This window comes from Pezoporus flaviventris, unplaced genomic scaffold (genome assembly GCF_033815535.1).
Source record: "Pezoporus flaviventris isolate CSIRO_AGI_PZ_B2104156 unplaced genomic scaffold, CSIRO_AGI_Pfla_v1 ptg000030l, whole genome shotgun sequence".
Taxonomy (NCBI): domain Eukaryota; kingdom Metazoa; phylum Chordata; class Aves; order Psittaciformes; family Psittacidae; genus Pezoporus; species Pezoporus flaviventris.
The window spans coordinates 10,420,153-10,437,927 of record NW_026892578.1 but is presented as its reverse complement, the minus strand read 5'-3'; the positions used below and the strand labels follow the sequence as shown (position 1 = coordinate 10,437,927).

Here is a 17,775-nt window from a genome sequence, read left to right as displayed (position 1 = left end):
TATTTCATTGATATCTCTGACATTGTGTTGTCTTTCTTTTTGGAAATTCCCATTACCAGGTCTTCCAATCCTCATCTCTGAAGTAACACACTGTTCTCTTTAACTATTTGGCAGGTACTGGACGAGTACATGAGCAAGGTTTTAGAAATGATTAAAAGTACTGTCTCAGTAGAATCAACCTGCAACTGCTATAATGGGATCCAATGGCAATCTCAAGTTTTCTGAGGGTCTGCTTTCTTAAGGTAGTCTTGTACCTGGCACTACTGCTGAGACTTTGACCGATATAAAACTCATGCACGAGTGGAAGGCACGTAAGAGCTGACTACAGCTGTACACACTGCAGGGAAAAAAGCATGGTTGTGAGGGGGGTAAAGGGGAGTCATCTTTATGACCATAAATGGGTATATAGGCAAAAATACTGGGAGAACCATCAAGTACAAGCATTCCGCAGCATCATGAGTGAAAAGAAAATCACATGCAGGAGGAAAAGATGTCCTCATGCGGTCCCATCAGCTGCTTTACCAGCTGCTTTACCAGTTACCAAGCCTGAGTAACTGGCAAAGCTGCCAGCACAACTGTTTACCAAAGAAACCAGATGCAACCAGTGGAAAAACATGTTCCCAAGTTTGACGTCTGGGTCTTGGGAGTGCCATCTAAGAAAGGCAAGAACGGAACAGTGGTGTAATGTGGTGGCCTGAAATGAACTAAAGCCCCACCACTGCAGTTTAAGAAATTTCCACTAAAAAAGAGTGAAATATGGCCATTAGCAAAATTATTTCCTCCAAATACTAATGATGTACAAACAGCATAGTTAACGCTAAATGAAGACTTTTGTAAGTCTAGATTTACCAGTGTAGAGAAGTGAGGGCCACATATCACTAAGGTCATAACTGAGTGCAATTTCTGGCTGCAAAACCAGAAGCTAACAGTTTAACTTAGAGCAACTGTATTTTCTTAATCCTGGGCCTAACACATGGTAATCTAATTCCTGAGGTAAATGACATAATTTCTTGCCATTGCTTAAGCGAATACAATGATGCTCTTCACTGTACTTGACTGCAGCTGCCATTTTAGAGTCTAGCATTTCCCCTTCTGTGTGATGCACTGAATGAGAACTGAGAATGTACCACGGATCGCTATCCTGCTTCTCCTTAGATTTCTGTCTAGATGTCATTATGCATCCACAAAAATATGGCCATAAAACCCTAGCGTACACATGCAGAGGCTTCACAAAAAGGACAGCAGTTTCTCTGAAATACACTTGGTTGAGGTTAATAAGAGTCTGGTGCCTTGGGCCACTCAAACAATTCCACAAACAGTTAAAAAAAATGGTGGGCAAAAATCCTACACCACATCTTGCTTATTATTCGCAGAAGACTGAGATTCCTCTCCAAGCTGAGCTTTTTCTTTCTTGGTAATACATCCTAGAGTGCCTCTCTGGTTTTGGCAGTGTCTGCTTATTTTTGAAGACTTACCTTCACAATTACATAAAGGGTTTAACAAGGACACACATTAGCAATTTAAAGTAGAGAACTGCAGTTGAAGTATATTTTTAGAAAAATCAGCTGAACAATAGGGCTTGTACATTTTTTTCAAGATTAGGATTGCTGAACGATTAAAATTACTTCCAGAACCCTGAGAAATGTGTCCTGTATTACAGGCTCTTTCACAGTCCCTGGGTTAGCCTGTGTCAGTTGCTAAAATCACAGTGTGCCTGGTTAGCCCAAGTTTTGTAGAAGCGATTACTCACTAATACTAATGCTACACCCTTCTTTTTTGGGTATCTGACCTGTTCATATTCTGCCAAGAATTCAGAGTACATGTCTGCTATCCAAAATTATATATACGTGCCAAAGAACGTATCTGGCAGGGTCTTTGTGGTGTTTTGTTTTGTTTTTTTTTAATTCAGGAAAATATGTTGGAAAAGATTAATACAAGTTGGAAATGATCTTTTGATGAGCAGTACTTGGCACTCACTGTTTAAGCCTTTCTGAGTGCCACAAATTAACAAAAAGAAATAAGATATGGAGAGAAAACAGAACATGAGCAATGGAAAGAGGAGCTTAAAGAAATCTTTTGAAAACAAGGTCTGAAAGAATCCCCCTTTTCACTCTGTGTAAATGAGAGTGAATAAATATCAACAGAGATCTAGCAATTTAATGCAACTACGAGCAAGGTTTAAAATAACTTACAAAGGCCATGGCAAGAAAAAAATCATCTTTTCCTTCTAAATTAATGGAATGCTGTTATCTTTTAGCCCTGTCTGGGCAAGCAAACATCCAAAGAGACGTGCACTGTTTTAAGGATTGCATTTATAGCAGAGACTTCCACAGTCATACAATCTTCACAATTTATTTCTGTAAACTATGTTCATCTATCAGTTCTAACCTACACCAGCAAGCGGTGGCAAGTAGGACACCACAGCTGACACTCAGTGGGTATTCAGGAACTCCAGCACCAGGATTGTTTCTTCTGATGGCAACTACAAACAGAGTCCTAATGCTGCTAATGCTTGCCAGGTGTGAGGAGGGGTGATTTGTAACTGCTTTAGCTGTACAGGCAGGAAGTCCCCAGTGTGCAGGTTATTAGCAAAATTTGCAAAGCTGCAAGATACAGCTTCTTTCGCTGGGCCTGGAGAATCACAAGGAAAACCAGGAAACTGCCAAATGTCTGCCACTGGGTTTTACTAGAAAGGCCATCTTCACATATAGGCATTTGCCTCAACCCAACATCCTATTTTCGTAACACCTCTATAATACTTCATTTCTGCAAGCTTTAAAAACCAGGACATGAAGTGGTCAGAACCAAAATCCATGCTATGGAATAAATTCGCAAAGGTGTAATTGTTTATGTTTGTGTAACTTAAGAATCACCGTGTTTGCTCAGTGTCTGAGATCCAACACTGCAGGGTAAATTTCAGGCCAAAATAAAATTAAAATAGCCAAGCTTAGAAAACTGTGGAAAGAGACCTAGAATGAAATATGAAGGGTTTGCAAATGGCAAAGGAACAAGGTATGCAGTGTATTTTTTTTCCTTCACAGGAACTTATAAAATGCTGCACCAAGCGCTGCATTTCTTACACAGCATTTATATTGCTGCTGTTATGCAATGGGTAAAATGCACAGAGAAAGAAGTTTTCAAAAGGAAATCTTGAACTACATTATGACATATCTGAAACTATAATTTATACATATGTATACAAAGTAGGTATCTAGTCACGAAACTCTACTTCTGTCCATATATACACACACAAATTTGGCTCTCATACAGCTTATGACATTCTTTTGAAAACACAGACTGAACAAAATATGACAAATCCAAATAACTTCCTTAGCTATACAAATATGTTCTCCCCTCCACTGTGGAATTTGTATCTGGGGAAGCCAACCATCAAATACTGGTAGAGCATATTGACTACGAAAAAAGTGCACAATGTGGTTTCGACTCACACAGGTGTTGTCAGCTTAGAAACCAACTTGCTTACCTTTAAAGGAAGGTGGGGAATGTATTTACCTTTAACTGACCAGCTTCCTCCTTCCCAGGATCTATAGCTTTGATAAATTCCCTACCTCCCCCTCCACTCCACCCCATTTTTGGAACTGCAGCCTAATAAAGCTGCTTGTTGTCTAATGCTGACCCTGATTTTCTTAAAATGTACTTAGTAATTGTCAGGAGAATAAATGATTACTAGCAGAGACAGAAACTATGCATAATAATACATTCTTTGAGAAATGTATTTGTCTTTTCAGCAGTCATCCATCCTCTAACTATGGAGTATAATTTCAAATTCAGAGTCAGTCCCCCCGTTTCTGGGATCATACAGTCACTTCCTCCCTCATTTACAAGAAATAGAGAAAATTGGGGAGGGATTAAAAAAAAAAAAAGCACCAGTTTATTAAAAACCCTATACACCCTTTCGATAGTGCACTATTTTTACTACATAAGTATTATGCTGGGGGCTATATATATGAGGTTACATTATATGCAGTATATATAGCTACAGATGGTTTCTCATTAGATAAGAATGTTCATTCTGCGGCGACTTTTAGGGGACACTGATTTAAAACAAAATGTTGTTTTGTCAAATTTCTCAAGCATTTTTATCAAAGAATCACTTTAACACATATTTCACTCCTAGAACAACATCATGGCTTTATCTCAAATATATAATGAAAGGTCACAAATGTTGGTTCTATATAGAACTTCCAGTATACCACAGATATGGAACATAAGCTTAAGTCATTTTATTTTAACTGAGTAGGCTGGACCTAAAGAGTAGGCTGAGTTTAATTGAGTAGGCTGGCCCTAAATAACACAAATAGGGCTGCATGCTCACAAATCAGATCTGTGCTAAGCCGTAAGAATTAACAGTGGAGTCTCTATTGCTCCAAAGCCTCACCAGCATACAGCTGGAAAGGTGCAAGAATCCCTGCCTTCTGTCTTAACACCAGTTAACAACAGTTCCTGAATAATCAAGTTAGCAATCTCATATGTAGTGCATTCAGAGATGCATATTCACCTATAAATTCATAAACAGTACTTTGAAATAAGAAAAAAAGAATGTCAAATATTGTCCCAGCACACCTGTAATAGTCTTTCCTTAGAGGATTTCAATACATATTAGCATTATAACCTTTTAGCATCTGCTTTTGAGGTAGATACTATATACAGTATTAACTTTGCTTTCAAACAGGAAAATTAAGGCACAACCTTAAAATCAGGTGTAAACACCCAGTTTCTACACATTTCCTTAAAAAATGTATTATTTTATTTACTAAGGAATACCTGTTCAACATCCAGTTACACTAGCACCAAAGTACCTGTGCAAAATGAAGCTAAGCAAACACACAACATCAGTGCAGCTGAGTCTCATCTATGAACTACAGTTACTCTATACTGCAGGTAGAATACAGGAGGACCAAGAGCCAGTGATAAGACTTATGTAGACACAAATAATGCAACCACAGATTGTTACTGAAACAACACTAAAATGTGTGCTATATCTCTGGCTGGCAGGACGTCATTTCAAGGACATTATTTTTTCCCTTGAGCAGACAAAGAGGTCTCCATCCTTACCATTTGAGCATGACTATGTATAGAGCTTCAGGAGCATTCCAGTGACTATCTTGTTTAACAGCACCTTTATGTATAGGTTCTTCAAAAGATCTTTGAGGCTCTCCAGTGCTGAGCAGGAGATTAGCTGAATGCGAGCCAGTAATGTGCCCTTGCAGAAAGACAGCCAACAACACCTTGAGCTGTGCTGTGAGGTGCTGCAACAGGTCAATGAAGGGAATCCTTGCCCTCTACTCAACCCTGGTGAGACAAGCCTGGAGTACTATGTCCAGTTCTGGGCCTCCCAGTGTGGAAGAGACAGTGGCATACTGGAGGAAGTCTCAGTGAAAAGATCACTGAGACGGACAATAGATTGGAGCATCTGGCATAGAAGAAGAGGCTGAGAGAGTTGAGACTGCTCAGCCTGGAGAAGCAAAGGCCCACAGTGGACCTCATCCATGTACATAAATACCTCAGGTGGGTGCAAAAAATAGAGAGCTAGGCTCTTCTCAGTGGTGCCCAGTGACAGGACAAGAGGCAACGAGCACAAATTGAAACACACATGAAATTCCAATGAAACACTTTTTTATTGTGAGGGTGATCAAGTATTGGAAGAGGCTGCCCAGGGAGGGTGTGGACTCTCCATCCCTGGGAGATAACTCAAAATCTGACTGGACATAGCCCTGAGCAACCTGTTGTAAGCCCCAGGGCTGCACTATGTGACCTCCAAAAGTCCCTGCCAACCTGAACTATTCTCTGATTCTGTCCTCTCCTGAGATACTATCCAGCCTAAGCTTTTCTATGACTCTAATAAGCCAAATTGGAAAAAATCCTAAAAAAGGCAAAATGAAAACTGTTATCCACTGACTCTACCACCAGTGGTATGGTTTTTACTGTCACACTGGACAAATACCTTTATTGATGATTCATTCTGCTAATGAATCATTCTTCAAGGTACAGATTTTAATAATTTAAGCAAAACCCATGCAGCGTACATTCCCCTTCTACCCAGCAGCAACCTTCCTACACAAAGGAAGCAGCTTTGAAGCAAATTTAGCTGACCTATATATGCCAATATTTTATGCTATGCTTAATCCAAAGTATTTTCAACATGCACTTCTGTCATCTGTGACTCGGGAACTCTGTGCCTTACACATTTGTTCCAAATACTCTAAACATACCTCACATGTAGAAAAAGTATAGACTTCATAGAAGAATTACATAGGCTTATGTAAGTAAAGACTGTTGTATAAGGCACAAATTCAAAGGAACAGAACACTGATCTTCAGTCATTCCCTACAGCCTGAGGACTCGGCGCTATTTACATTTTGTATAAAACTCCTTTGTTAAAAAATAAAATGAGACATAAGAAGGTATTTTCCTTCAAATTTTGTTGATTCCTTTTAAAAAAAATTGTGAGTACTGTTCCTACTACTAGTATCTAGATTGACAACATCACAATGACGAAATCTCAGAAGCTTCAGAATATCCATATTTTGGATCTTGTCATTTCCAGAGGCAAAATAAGGTGCCCTGGATGTGGTTAAGAGGAAAGACCTATGCCTAATTGCACATGCCTAACCCTGCCCATGGCAGGGGGGTTGGAACTAGATGATCTTAAGGTCCTTTCCAACCCTAACTATTCTCTGATTCTGTAACTCCACAGAGGATTTAGTGCTGGGTTCACAGAAATGCTTCATACTCTATGTGCCCTTGAGCCTATGGCTTAAAAACTGAGAGAAAATCTTATCTTTCAGGAAAATAAGGCAAATCTGTCACCATGAACCAGACTAACGTGCTGCCACCATCCTGAATCTACAGGAGGAAAATGACGTTATTAGCTGCCTTAATTTTTATGGTTTTGAAGAAACCAACATACAATTCTAAAGTATAATGGCAAATTGTCCCAAGTCAGCAGCTAAAAATGTCATTATTGACATCTTTTTAGCAAAATCATCTAGCTAGTGATTTTATTTTCTTGGACATGGTACAGATTGTACACTGAGGAAGAGTTTATCAAGTGTATGTCATAAAACGTGGAAAAATTCAAACTGAACAGTAAAAGTACAAGCAGAAAATGGAAACTGTTACACAATCTTAACTCTAACAAGTCACTGCCAGACATCCACTACAGTAAGAGCCCTATTACAGAGCACATAAGCCACAGACAGCTGGGAGCTGATTTTCAGATAAAGATTCTATCCTGCAACATGCATAGCTAGAAAAGGAACAAAATTAAACTGATCAACGCATCAAATTTGAACAAGCATTAATAACCTAATTGACATGTTGGCCTGGGTATGGAAGGTAATCTATTGTGATACTAGGACATACGACAGGATTTGTCACAACAGACAGCAGTACATTTTAGATTAAAATATGCGTGAGACACTTCATTTCCCTTGGTTTTGCCACCAACCTCTTTTCAATTTTTCTTGGAAACCTTATTACTCCCATTGCATTGTACTGCTCTGACCTTCATTTCAAAGACAAGTAATTATCTGTTTCTCTTTTGAACAGACAAAACATGGGAAAACTCTCTATATGCTGAATTCCATATGGTTTTTTTTTGAAACACAGCTCTTCACTCTGAAGAAAACTAACAGAATGAGTGTGCCAGCAGTGAAGATGGTGCAAGAAAAAGTGTACTTCTCAGGAGTTTGAAGAGGTGCAAAGCTGAATAAACATAATCCAGATGCCAGAACTGTGGCTTCCTTGATATGGCTTCTTTCACTTCTGTCACTGCACCTGATTTGTTGGTAAAACTATGTCCATCATAGGAGTACTATGTGTACTCTTATCTCTACTGAGGCCAACATTTTCACTTAAAAGCAGTCTTTGAATAAAGATAGCTCCAAATAAATATAACCCGACACTTAGAAGTTGACTCCTGAGATAAACAACACCTGGAAGTACCCAGCACTTTTAGTAACTGGTACATTTAAAATTGTGTACCAAAAAGCTCATATTCAAAAAGATACAAACTAGACATTGCAGGAGTTGACTTTTGGATAGGTAGTAACAATCTTAAATGGAAATTAAAAGACTCCATTTCTTTATACCTCAACAAGGGGGACATTCCTGGTCCTACAGTGGAAGTGACAATACCTAGCCACCTTAGTGGTGGAATCCCTATGCCATCAATCCATGAAACCTAAACGGAAATTATGCCTGACTGCTCTGTTTTTCTGGGAAAAAATAAGCCCTGAGACAGTCACCTCTGTGAAGAGGCAACCATTTAGCTGCTTATTTTAACACAGCTAAGCATTTAGAGCCTTAACTTGTCCAAGTCCTACCTTGTACTGGAGGGATTTGACTGCATTTGCCTCTGGACCAGGCATCTTATCCAGCCTGATTTCCCAGCAGCACGCAACTCAAAGCAGTCTCCTTGGCTGTACTTCTGTTAAACCACATGATCAGTCGGTATAACTCAAGTGCCACAACTTACAATTTAATTCCATCTGCAAATGTACTCGAGAATCATTTTATATTTCCTTCCAGGTAACTGATAAAGCCATTGAACACTATTATGCCAAGAACAGATTCCTCTGAGTTCCCACTAGAAGCAACCTTTGAGATGAATATTCCCCAGCTCTAATCGCTTTTCAGGATGCTTCTGTTAGCCCAATTTAAATCCATTTGGTAACCCTGGATTACACTGGTTTTACAGAGTGTCATTTAATTTCGTTTTTAAACAGTGTCAACAAGACTAAGTCAATGTCATAAAGTAGTTTAAATGTAATTATTGTCACCACAGCTATCTCTTCATCTGTGATCTTGGAAAAAGCCGTATCAAGTTTGTTTGACATGATCTATTATCCATAAAAACTTGCTGGCATTAGGCATGATGTCATCTCTCCATTTTTTTGTTGGAAATATCTAGTTTCAACCTTCAAATGATTTGACCTACAGTTACCTGGATCGTCTTGTTTGGCCTTTAAAAATTCTGGCACAACATTTACTTTTTCCAGTTCACTGGAACTCCCCTTGGTATGCCAAGATTTGTTAAAAAGCAACAATAATGGTTTAGACAGTTCACCTCCACTAATACACTCCTGTGAAAGCTTTCTAGACTGACAGAGAATTAAGGAGGAAACATAATTATTGAATTTCACTTCAAATTTAGAAGAGCTGAACTCCTACTAGAATGACCTGCCAGCCTTTTCATAATGAAGTGGAAAGCACCCATCAGTACCTTTGCCATAATGTTTCAAATAATCTCAAGTGTTTCTATGCTTTGCAGCCACAAAATGCTTGAAATATTATAGGGACAATTTGCTTTTTATATAGTTTTTCCACCATATGTATTTCCTTTTGTTGTTTCTCTCTTCCTCCCACTACTTGCCTACATTTTATGGGAAAGCCTTGAAGTTTTATAGGATAAGATTAAAGGACAGATACCTGAAAAAAAAAAAAAAAAAAGAAAAAAGTACCTTTGTATGGTCCTCTTGGCAACCTTTATGGCTGCATTTGATACAATTCTTAGAAGCTTTGGGTTCAGCTAATGTTAGTAAATAATCAATATATCAACCTTGTTTTGGCAAACTCCTTAAACTGCAGGGGTTTGAATTTAAGCTGTCTTTAACATTAGCCCCATAAAATTGCCATGCATTTTTTCTGAAGCTATCGATTAAACATCTTTCATCTGCTGTCGCATCTTTTGGCATTTATACTAGCAGGTGGAAAGGCAAGATGCTGTATAACAATTTCTGTCTTATTATCCTACTTTACCTGAAAACGGAGCTGTAAAAAATTATTTGGAAAAAACAATGACAATATGAAAGAAGAGTCAAAATAAATTTAAGAAGCTTTTAAAACAGATTAGTGGATTCATCACTGCTAATAGCTCTTACTTGCTGAATGGAGTACCTAGCAAACTGTGAAGTATACCTACTAAATCAATACCTAGCATCTAAATTTCAATATGCTCTGTTTCAAGCATATCTGAATATTTCTTCAAATATTTAACCTCAACTTCTACTCTCTTATATGGGTAAAATACAATAAAACAGTGGAAATATAATGCTTTTGTAAATTTAGTACATGTATATTACGTAAGAAAACCATTTGTCCCTTTAGTGAAGAAGATAAGAGCAATACAACTTACATTTAATATAAAAATTTGTACTTTTTACCACTCCCTAAAATGGTAAAAGTGATTGCTTGCTTTTGGGAGACAGGTTACCTAGAAGAACTTTTTCTTGACTTTTGGCCAACACCACCATTCTTGACTGACTTTGCAAAGCCTCCATTGTGAATCACTACATAACACTAACCCATCTAATGTTGTATCAAGAGGAATAAAAGAGGCTGATTTTCTTTTTTCACATCAGGAAAAGTGACTGTATTAATTGTCTGTTGTGTAGAATCTCCTACAGTACAAATATAACACATAACCAATATAACCAATTCCAGGATTCTTCCATTATGACCATCAGTGCACTGCTTTAATGTTCAAAAGCCCCTTCCAGTGTGGTACCCAATAGCTTATTTTTAAAAATGAACTTTGGATGAATTTATAGTTTTTTAGTTCCTGCCTTTCTTACATCTAATTGTATGCCACAACTAGAATATTTTCTTATAAACTCCATTATTAAAGAGAAGAATGCAATGCAAGAAGACAGCTACTTCCACAGGCCATAACTGGACTCTCAAAGAACTATTTTAATCCTGAAAAATTATTCTAAATTTTCTCAATTTCAGTGATGAGTCTTTAAATAGGGATTTGGGTTCCTGGGATTGAAATAGTCTTGGAAGTAGAAGAAACAAATCAAAATAATGTACCTAATGAATGCTAGTTACAATGACCAACAGAAGCAGGTTAACCCAGTATCTTCTACCTGCTGGGACTTTGGTGTCCTGTCCAAGACATCTCTCAAGTCTGGAGGGCTTATACTAAAACTGGCTTCAAGTCTTCTGACAGGAAGACATGTATTTTTCACAGATTTTGTTTGTTTGTTTGTTTGTTTCAGTGTAAGAAACACCAAATATTTTTAGTCAATTCTACTTTTACCAGCCCAGAACACAGGGTCAATCCCAAGTAAACTGGGATTTTGGCTACATATCCTTTGTCAATGTATCCCATTTCCCCTATCATCTCTCCACTAACAGAACATTTTCCACTAGTGAGGAGAACTTCTTGCAGTCAAAGAATGGAATCAAGACTATGAAAACAAAAGAGACCCTAAATTTACATTTCAATTGCCCTTTTTATTTTTTGACGAAAAGATGAAGCTTTCCTTCTAAAAGGAGAAGCCCTGTAAAAACATTATTTTCTGATATGAAAACGGCTAGACCTGGAAGTGATACTAAGACAGAGCCACACTGACATTGCAGCTCTGTTTACATACATAATTACCATAATGAAATTTTAAAACATCATGCACCCAAATTTCCATTTACAGCCAATTTAAAACAAACTTAGAAAATCCCTCGTTACTTCATAAATATCTGAGAGAACTCTTTCAAGCAGCTTAGAAAAAAAGATACAAAATCCATGCACATTGTGCCTGCGCTGCCAAAAATTACTTTGGCTGAGATGATGCCATTCTACAAAAACGTTTGTTAACATAATGTTATTTATTTTCTTGTTTTGCTTAACTGCAATGTTTACTTTGTACCTGTGTATGATTGCACCTTTATTATGTTCAAGAGCATGATTTCAAAGAAACATAAGTTTGCACAAGAAATATTTAGTCTATCAGTCTGAAACACTCAACACAACATTCCTAAGGCAACACCATGCAAAAAAGCGAATTTTCCCATTTCTTCTATGACCTGAAGTTGTGAGGAGAGACAAGAAATTTACCTGATTCCTGGAGATAGCGATACACCAAGAAATTCACTTCGTCACTGGTTATGCTCATCTTAGCCCAACCTCAATATGATGAGGTTTACGAGAAGTGTGATCCACGCTCTGTTCAAAGGGAAAGAAAAGAACAGGGTTTGTTTTATCTTGATTTACTATGAAATTTGTTATTTGTTAAGTTATTTAAAGATCTCATATAGTTATTAGAGCTGCTATATCCTAGTGTGAGGAACAAGTTAAATATTGTGAATCAAGTACTTAAGCTGTACTGTTCCTTTTAGGGTACATTAATTAAAGAGCAGTATTTAACATATATCAGAGAGTTAGAGGGGGTTATTTTCAGTCTTGGAAGCCTTTGCAAATGTTAACTCTTTTACTTCTGTGGCTTTACTACAGGTTCTTAGGACACTCCTTTTTACTGTGTAAGCATTTTTTATTCAGAACTGCTGGCAATTACGATCATGTATAACACGCCGAATCATAACTTTTTTTGCAGCCCCAAATTTGTAATCTAATTTTCTGTCCAGAGTTCATCCACTGAACAGACAGATTATTTGCTTACTAAATCCTGCTATGTGGTAAACTTAAAAAGTTCCCCTAAAGTAGAAACAAATCTAAATTTAAGATGAGATTAGAAAGTTTATGAGGCAGGAGGGGGAAGAGAGAAAAAGAGAAAGAATGCCATATACCTTGTGCCAACAAGGAATACAAATATCCTGGCATTATATAAAGTTACAGCGTCTCTGCTGATTAATGGTGAGCAAGAATTAAACTTCAATTATTCACTTCAGGATGCGTAACCTTTAGGATGACAGTCTTACGTTACTATTTTGGGACCATATGCTGATAATAAAAACATTGGTTTTAGATGATAAATTTGTTTTGAACGTTTTCCATTAAATCTTGATGATTCATTTCTGTTTGGGAATCTGACTTAAGTAGTTTGGTTTTAAAAGCCATAAAGTACTTCTCAGACATAAACTTTGCAACTTTGTCAGCCACTCCATAGCTGTAACTAATCATGTAAAGATCTGGACGCGGAAGCACACACCGCGCTCCCCTTGCATATGACAAATGAAAGACCGTAGGCGTGTGCCGTTTGTTTCAATTTCCCGTATGGCTCCTCTTGGCAAGCGGAAGGGCCTTTGTTCATCGAAAACCTCTTCAGTAATTCCTGTTGCCTAAAGTAGCACCTGCTACTGCAGGCAATGCTGAACAACTACAAGTTTCCCCTGCTGATGATTCAAACCAGCAGGTCACTCATGACTGTAACAGATGTCTCTGCATATTTATGTAAATGGAGGTCTTTCGAACCCCGGTAAGCCTTTTATTCTCCTGGGCTGCTATATTTCATCAATGGCACGGATGCTGGTTTTCCATAAGAAACCATCGCTTGCTAATTTGGGAGACATCTTCCTCAACTATTCTAGTCTTTGTTATAACAGTTTGTACTTCACAAAGAACGGGAAGAAACAAATTACTGAAAATCGTGCAATCTTGGTGAGAAAAAAAATCATCTACTTTGGAAAGGATGACTATTTTCTGCTAAGATTCTGGCCTAGGGCAACATTAGCTGTATCCAGCACCCAGTCCTGTCACACATGCCACGTATCACCCTGGGAAGCCATTCAGTCTCTTTTCGCCTCAACCCCTCATCTGTAAAATGGGCTCAAATTTCTTTGCCATGGATCAGGAGACTGGAAGCACTGGTAGCTGTGAGGGTTTTAGTTACCAAGGTTAGCAACTGCAGGCAGTGAAAGCACTACTTTCAGTAGAACTTTATACATACTTCTGGATAAACAGACTTGCTTCTGAATAATTAATAAATCCCTGTGCTTCTTTTTGCATAATCATCACCATACAATGAAGAACAACACAGACATTCATGGCAACAGTTAAGGCCATTTTTATCCCTGTCTGAGTACTCAAAATACATCTGTATTGCTGCTGTGGCCATGACAACAATAAATCAAGAAACTTTGATAGCTGTGGGTTTTAAAAAAAAACCCCACATAACACTTTTAAAAGAATTTTTAAAATAGCAGTTTCAGAACTTGGCGGTAGGAAAGTTGGTAAAGATGAAACCTCTTACAAAAATTCAGTTTCAGCAATGACGTACTTTGTGGTAAACTGAACTTTATTGAAAAAAAAATCAATCAAGAAACTAACAAATGTTGTTTCTGGATGCATCCTGCTAATTTAAGACATTAACATGGTATTTCCCACATACAGACAGTTGCTTTAGGAAAGGGAAGGGAAAGGAGGGGTGCTGGTTTTTGTTTGTTTTTCTAAAGATGACTTTTCTTACATGAATTAAAACCAGAGAAAATCAGCCTGACTGCAAAATAAATAGTCTGATAGCCTCAGAAAAACCTCCACAGCAGCTACCTTTGTATCAGAATCCTGAGCACTCCGAGTAGTTGGATCTACTAGGCATTTTCCCTGAAATCAGTCAACAGGAATTACTCTGACATATGTGTCTGATCATATCTTTACACACATTGTTACAAAGCCATAAATAACCAGATGATCGCCACTCATACATTTAAGGTTTCTTCTCTCCATAGATGCCAGTGCAGCATTAAGACACACAACCGTAAAGCTTTTTTTTATACCCATCCAAAGCAATACACAGATCTTGGCACTGACCCAGAGAAATCTATTCATTAGAAATTTGGCTGAGCAATGAAAGACCATACTCAATTTCATTAGTGCTCATTTTGACTTCGTTCTTCTCCACAGATAAGTACCCCAAATAAAAGAGGCTACAGAAGACATAGTGAGGAGCAGAGGAATGTACTCATCTTTTTTGTATTTCCAAGTCTGACTCATAAGACACAACCAACAAGCCTCCCCGTCAATACAGTTATTTGTAATGTAGAAATATAAACTTACATAGAAAATTGCAAAAACCTTTAGTTATCACTGTGATAGATGTATTTCTGTTAATTGATGGTCTCCTTTTGTTACTGGAGACTGATATTACCCAGGTTAACAGTTTTTTAAAAGAAATGTATTACAGCTTATGAAAAATACTAATATGCCTTTGGAGACACTTCGTATTTAAATCAGAAATATAATCTTAATTCTTCACAGTGTCAAGAAGACTTACAAAAAGCATTCAAACATCTGCCTGAACTTTCTTTATTTGAAACACTTCTCCTGCACCCAATCACACATAACGGAAAGTTCTCTTTACTTTAATCCCACCTTAAGAATTTGGGTTGTGATCCTGCAGGTATGTGAGAGTGTCCAAACACATAAGCTGAGTCCATTAAGACATCCCAAAGTATAACGGATCCCAAAGATTCAAACCTTATTCATGGATGGGTTGTCAAGTTCATGCAAAATGAAACTTAATGCTTATTTTGAATAAATAACAAACTCTTAGTTCTGTATAGGATAGGCTTGCAGAAATGCTTGCCATACAGAGGTAGAAAGCTGGGTTATCAGCTCAGATTCAATCTCATTGTGCACTTAGGGCTGCTGGGTTTCTGCTGAACTAAGCGGTTCAGCTGGAGTTGAGCAGCTCCAGCGAAGCCAACTCTGCAGCACACTCCCCTGAGCTCTGGGCAACCAGGGCAGCTTACTTCCGGGAGTACACCACCATACCTGATTTGGCTCTGGGTGCTGACATACCACTGTTCTCAAATTAAACCTTCCTGGAACATTAGGAATCTTGCTAATGGGGCATGCAAGTGGCTCTGGAGAACGCAGCCTTGCATATAGCTCAAGTTCAGCACAGCGCCAGCCAGGTCAACTAATAGTTTATTTACATCCCATCACCTTAACTCAAGGATTGCTTTCCTTTGCGCGTTACATTGTAGCATTGTTGCCATAGGTGAGATTTGGCTGAAGAATCTAGGGAAAATAACTTCTTCAACTTTGAAATAGTCTCTAAAGACACAAATCTTCTGCCTCTTTTCTAAATGATGTTCACAAGGGTAGCCCAGTGCCGTGCCCTGTCCTCCAAGCTAAGCCTGGGGCAGGGGACAGCCAAGGCTGTTTCAGGAAAGGCATTTGCATTTGCTACTTGAAGCATTGCCACCCACAGGGACTGGGAGTTACCAGTCAATCTTTCCCTCGGGAAGAAACAGGTCAGACATCTAGGGAAAACCACCTAAACTAAAACCTAAACCTGAAATTTAAATAGGAAGATGGGCATTTCCCATTTCTGCATCCAACCTGGTCAACAGAAGTTCATCAGGCGGGTATTCTGGCCCTTGTCTTGTCCGCTAAAGAAACCTGTAAGCTCCAGTGTGCTTTAACCGAGTGCTGAGCAGGATTTTTTTGCAGGTCATTATTGTTAAATAAACCTCATCTTCTCAAAGAAAAAACAAGAAAAACCCCAAGCAAAAACCCACAATTTTTTTATTTATCTCCTGGAGGTGCTGCACTATTTATCTACCTCTTTGACAAGGCTGGGCTGAAATGCCTTTTTCCAAGCAACGTTTTAATGAAAGTAACATTGTCATTAAAATTGTGGGGGGTGAACAGAAATTGTGTATTTGCTTTGGGGAAAAAAAAAAAAAAAGGGAGGCAAAACTGAGAGGTTTCATGAAAATGAAAACATTCCAGTAAGTTTAACTATTTAAAGTCAAATTGATGCCCTGCTGCCTGGGAACTGGAGTTTATGTACTTGTGATTGCATTTTCTTGGGCAAGATGGCTCCATGCATCACGACGTGTCTCTCAGGACCCTCTACAGACTTCCCATCTCAGAAAAGAGAATGTGAACATGAGAACTAAAATAGACTCCAGGAAGGCACCATGACAGCACAGCTAAATCAATGTGTTACTGTTTTGCATATGCTCTGTAGTTTAACGAAAAACAACATCTCCCAAAGCCAGAAGCCACTTCTCACAAAACGAGTCACTTGGGCAATCTCAGCTTTTTCTGTGAAAAATGCCTTCATCAAAAGATTTCGGTGAGCCCTATGCATCTGTATTTCTAGGATGTGCCTTACTATAGAGCCAGAACAGAGTCAACAGCCAGCAGCTCTTCCCAAAGGCTAAGGACCTCTGCTTGGCCCACACCACTGCATTCTTGAGACTTGGCTTTTATCGCAGCTGCCTCTTTCTGAGGAAGAACTCCAGCATGCTTCTTTCCCGAAATGCCAAACCCGAACTTCTTAAAAGAGCACACTTGGCTCCCTCTCCTCTCACAGCTTCTCCTGCCATTTCATGAGGCTACAGAGAGAAGCATGTTTCTTCAAAAGCAGCCTGACAAGGAAGTGAGACGTTGCATCCCTGCTGATTAGAAGGTACGGAGCATGCAGGATGATTCTTTCCAAACTCCACCTATGCCAAAGAACCACCAAAATAACAGCGAGCCCTGTTCAAAATGCAGCTTCTACATGCATGACTTGCAGACTACTCCTTATAAGCTTGAACTTGACACCCTGCTTTAAAAGACCTAAACTTATATTATAAACAGTTGCTCCTTTTAGAGATCATGAACCTAAAGCCAAGGAAGATGTGCTCACAGTAAGACCTGCATTGTATCTCCCTGGCCTTTCTTAATGAGGAGGAAAACAGTAACTATCCTCATTCTGTAAATGATCACCACAGGTTATCCAAACTATTTAATGACAAAAATAGAGGGAACTCAAACCTCTCAGAGGTATTGGCCTAGGGTCTTTAGATATGCTCACAAATGCCTTTGCATCCCTTACACTGTTAATATTTTGAAGTTTTCTTACAAGATGGTAACAAATTTGTTGTTTTGGGAAAGACAAAAGCTGTAATTCTGCAGAACAGAATAATCTCCTTCAAGAACGATTATTGCACTGTACAGTATATGCTGTCTCACTTAAGAGATCTGTCACTGACATTTATAGCAGCTCAGTAAGGACAGGGACCTCCAAAAAAAAAAGGCAATAGGCTTGTCAGAAAACCTGTACTGCCAAATGTTAA

The 17,775-nt window shown here is 38.5% G+C and overlaps 1 protein-coding gene across 6 annotated transcripts in view; it reads right to left on the bottom strand.

The window, feature by feature from the left end:
• The window catches only part of TBL1X (transducin beta like 1 X-linked), a 194,290-nt gene that overhangs the window by 42,369 nt on the left and 134,146 nt on the right, over positions 1-17,775 (bottom strand). For all 6 annotated transcript variants that reach the window (XM_061459874.1, XM_061459878.1, XM_061459875.1 and 3 more), the window contains one exon: positions 11,861-11,968. In XM_061459874.1, coding sequence (XP_061315858.1) covers positions 11,861-11,918 — 58 coding nt within the window. In that variant the 5' untranslated portion in view covers positions 11,919-11,968. The remainder of the gene's footprint in view (positions 1-11,860; positions 11,969-17,775) is intronic.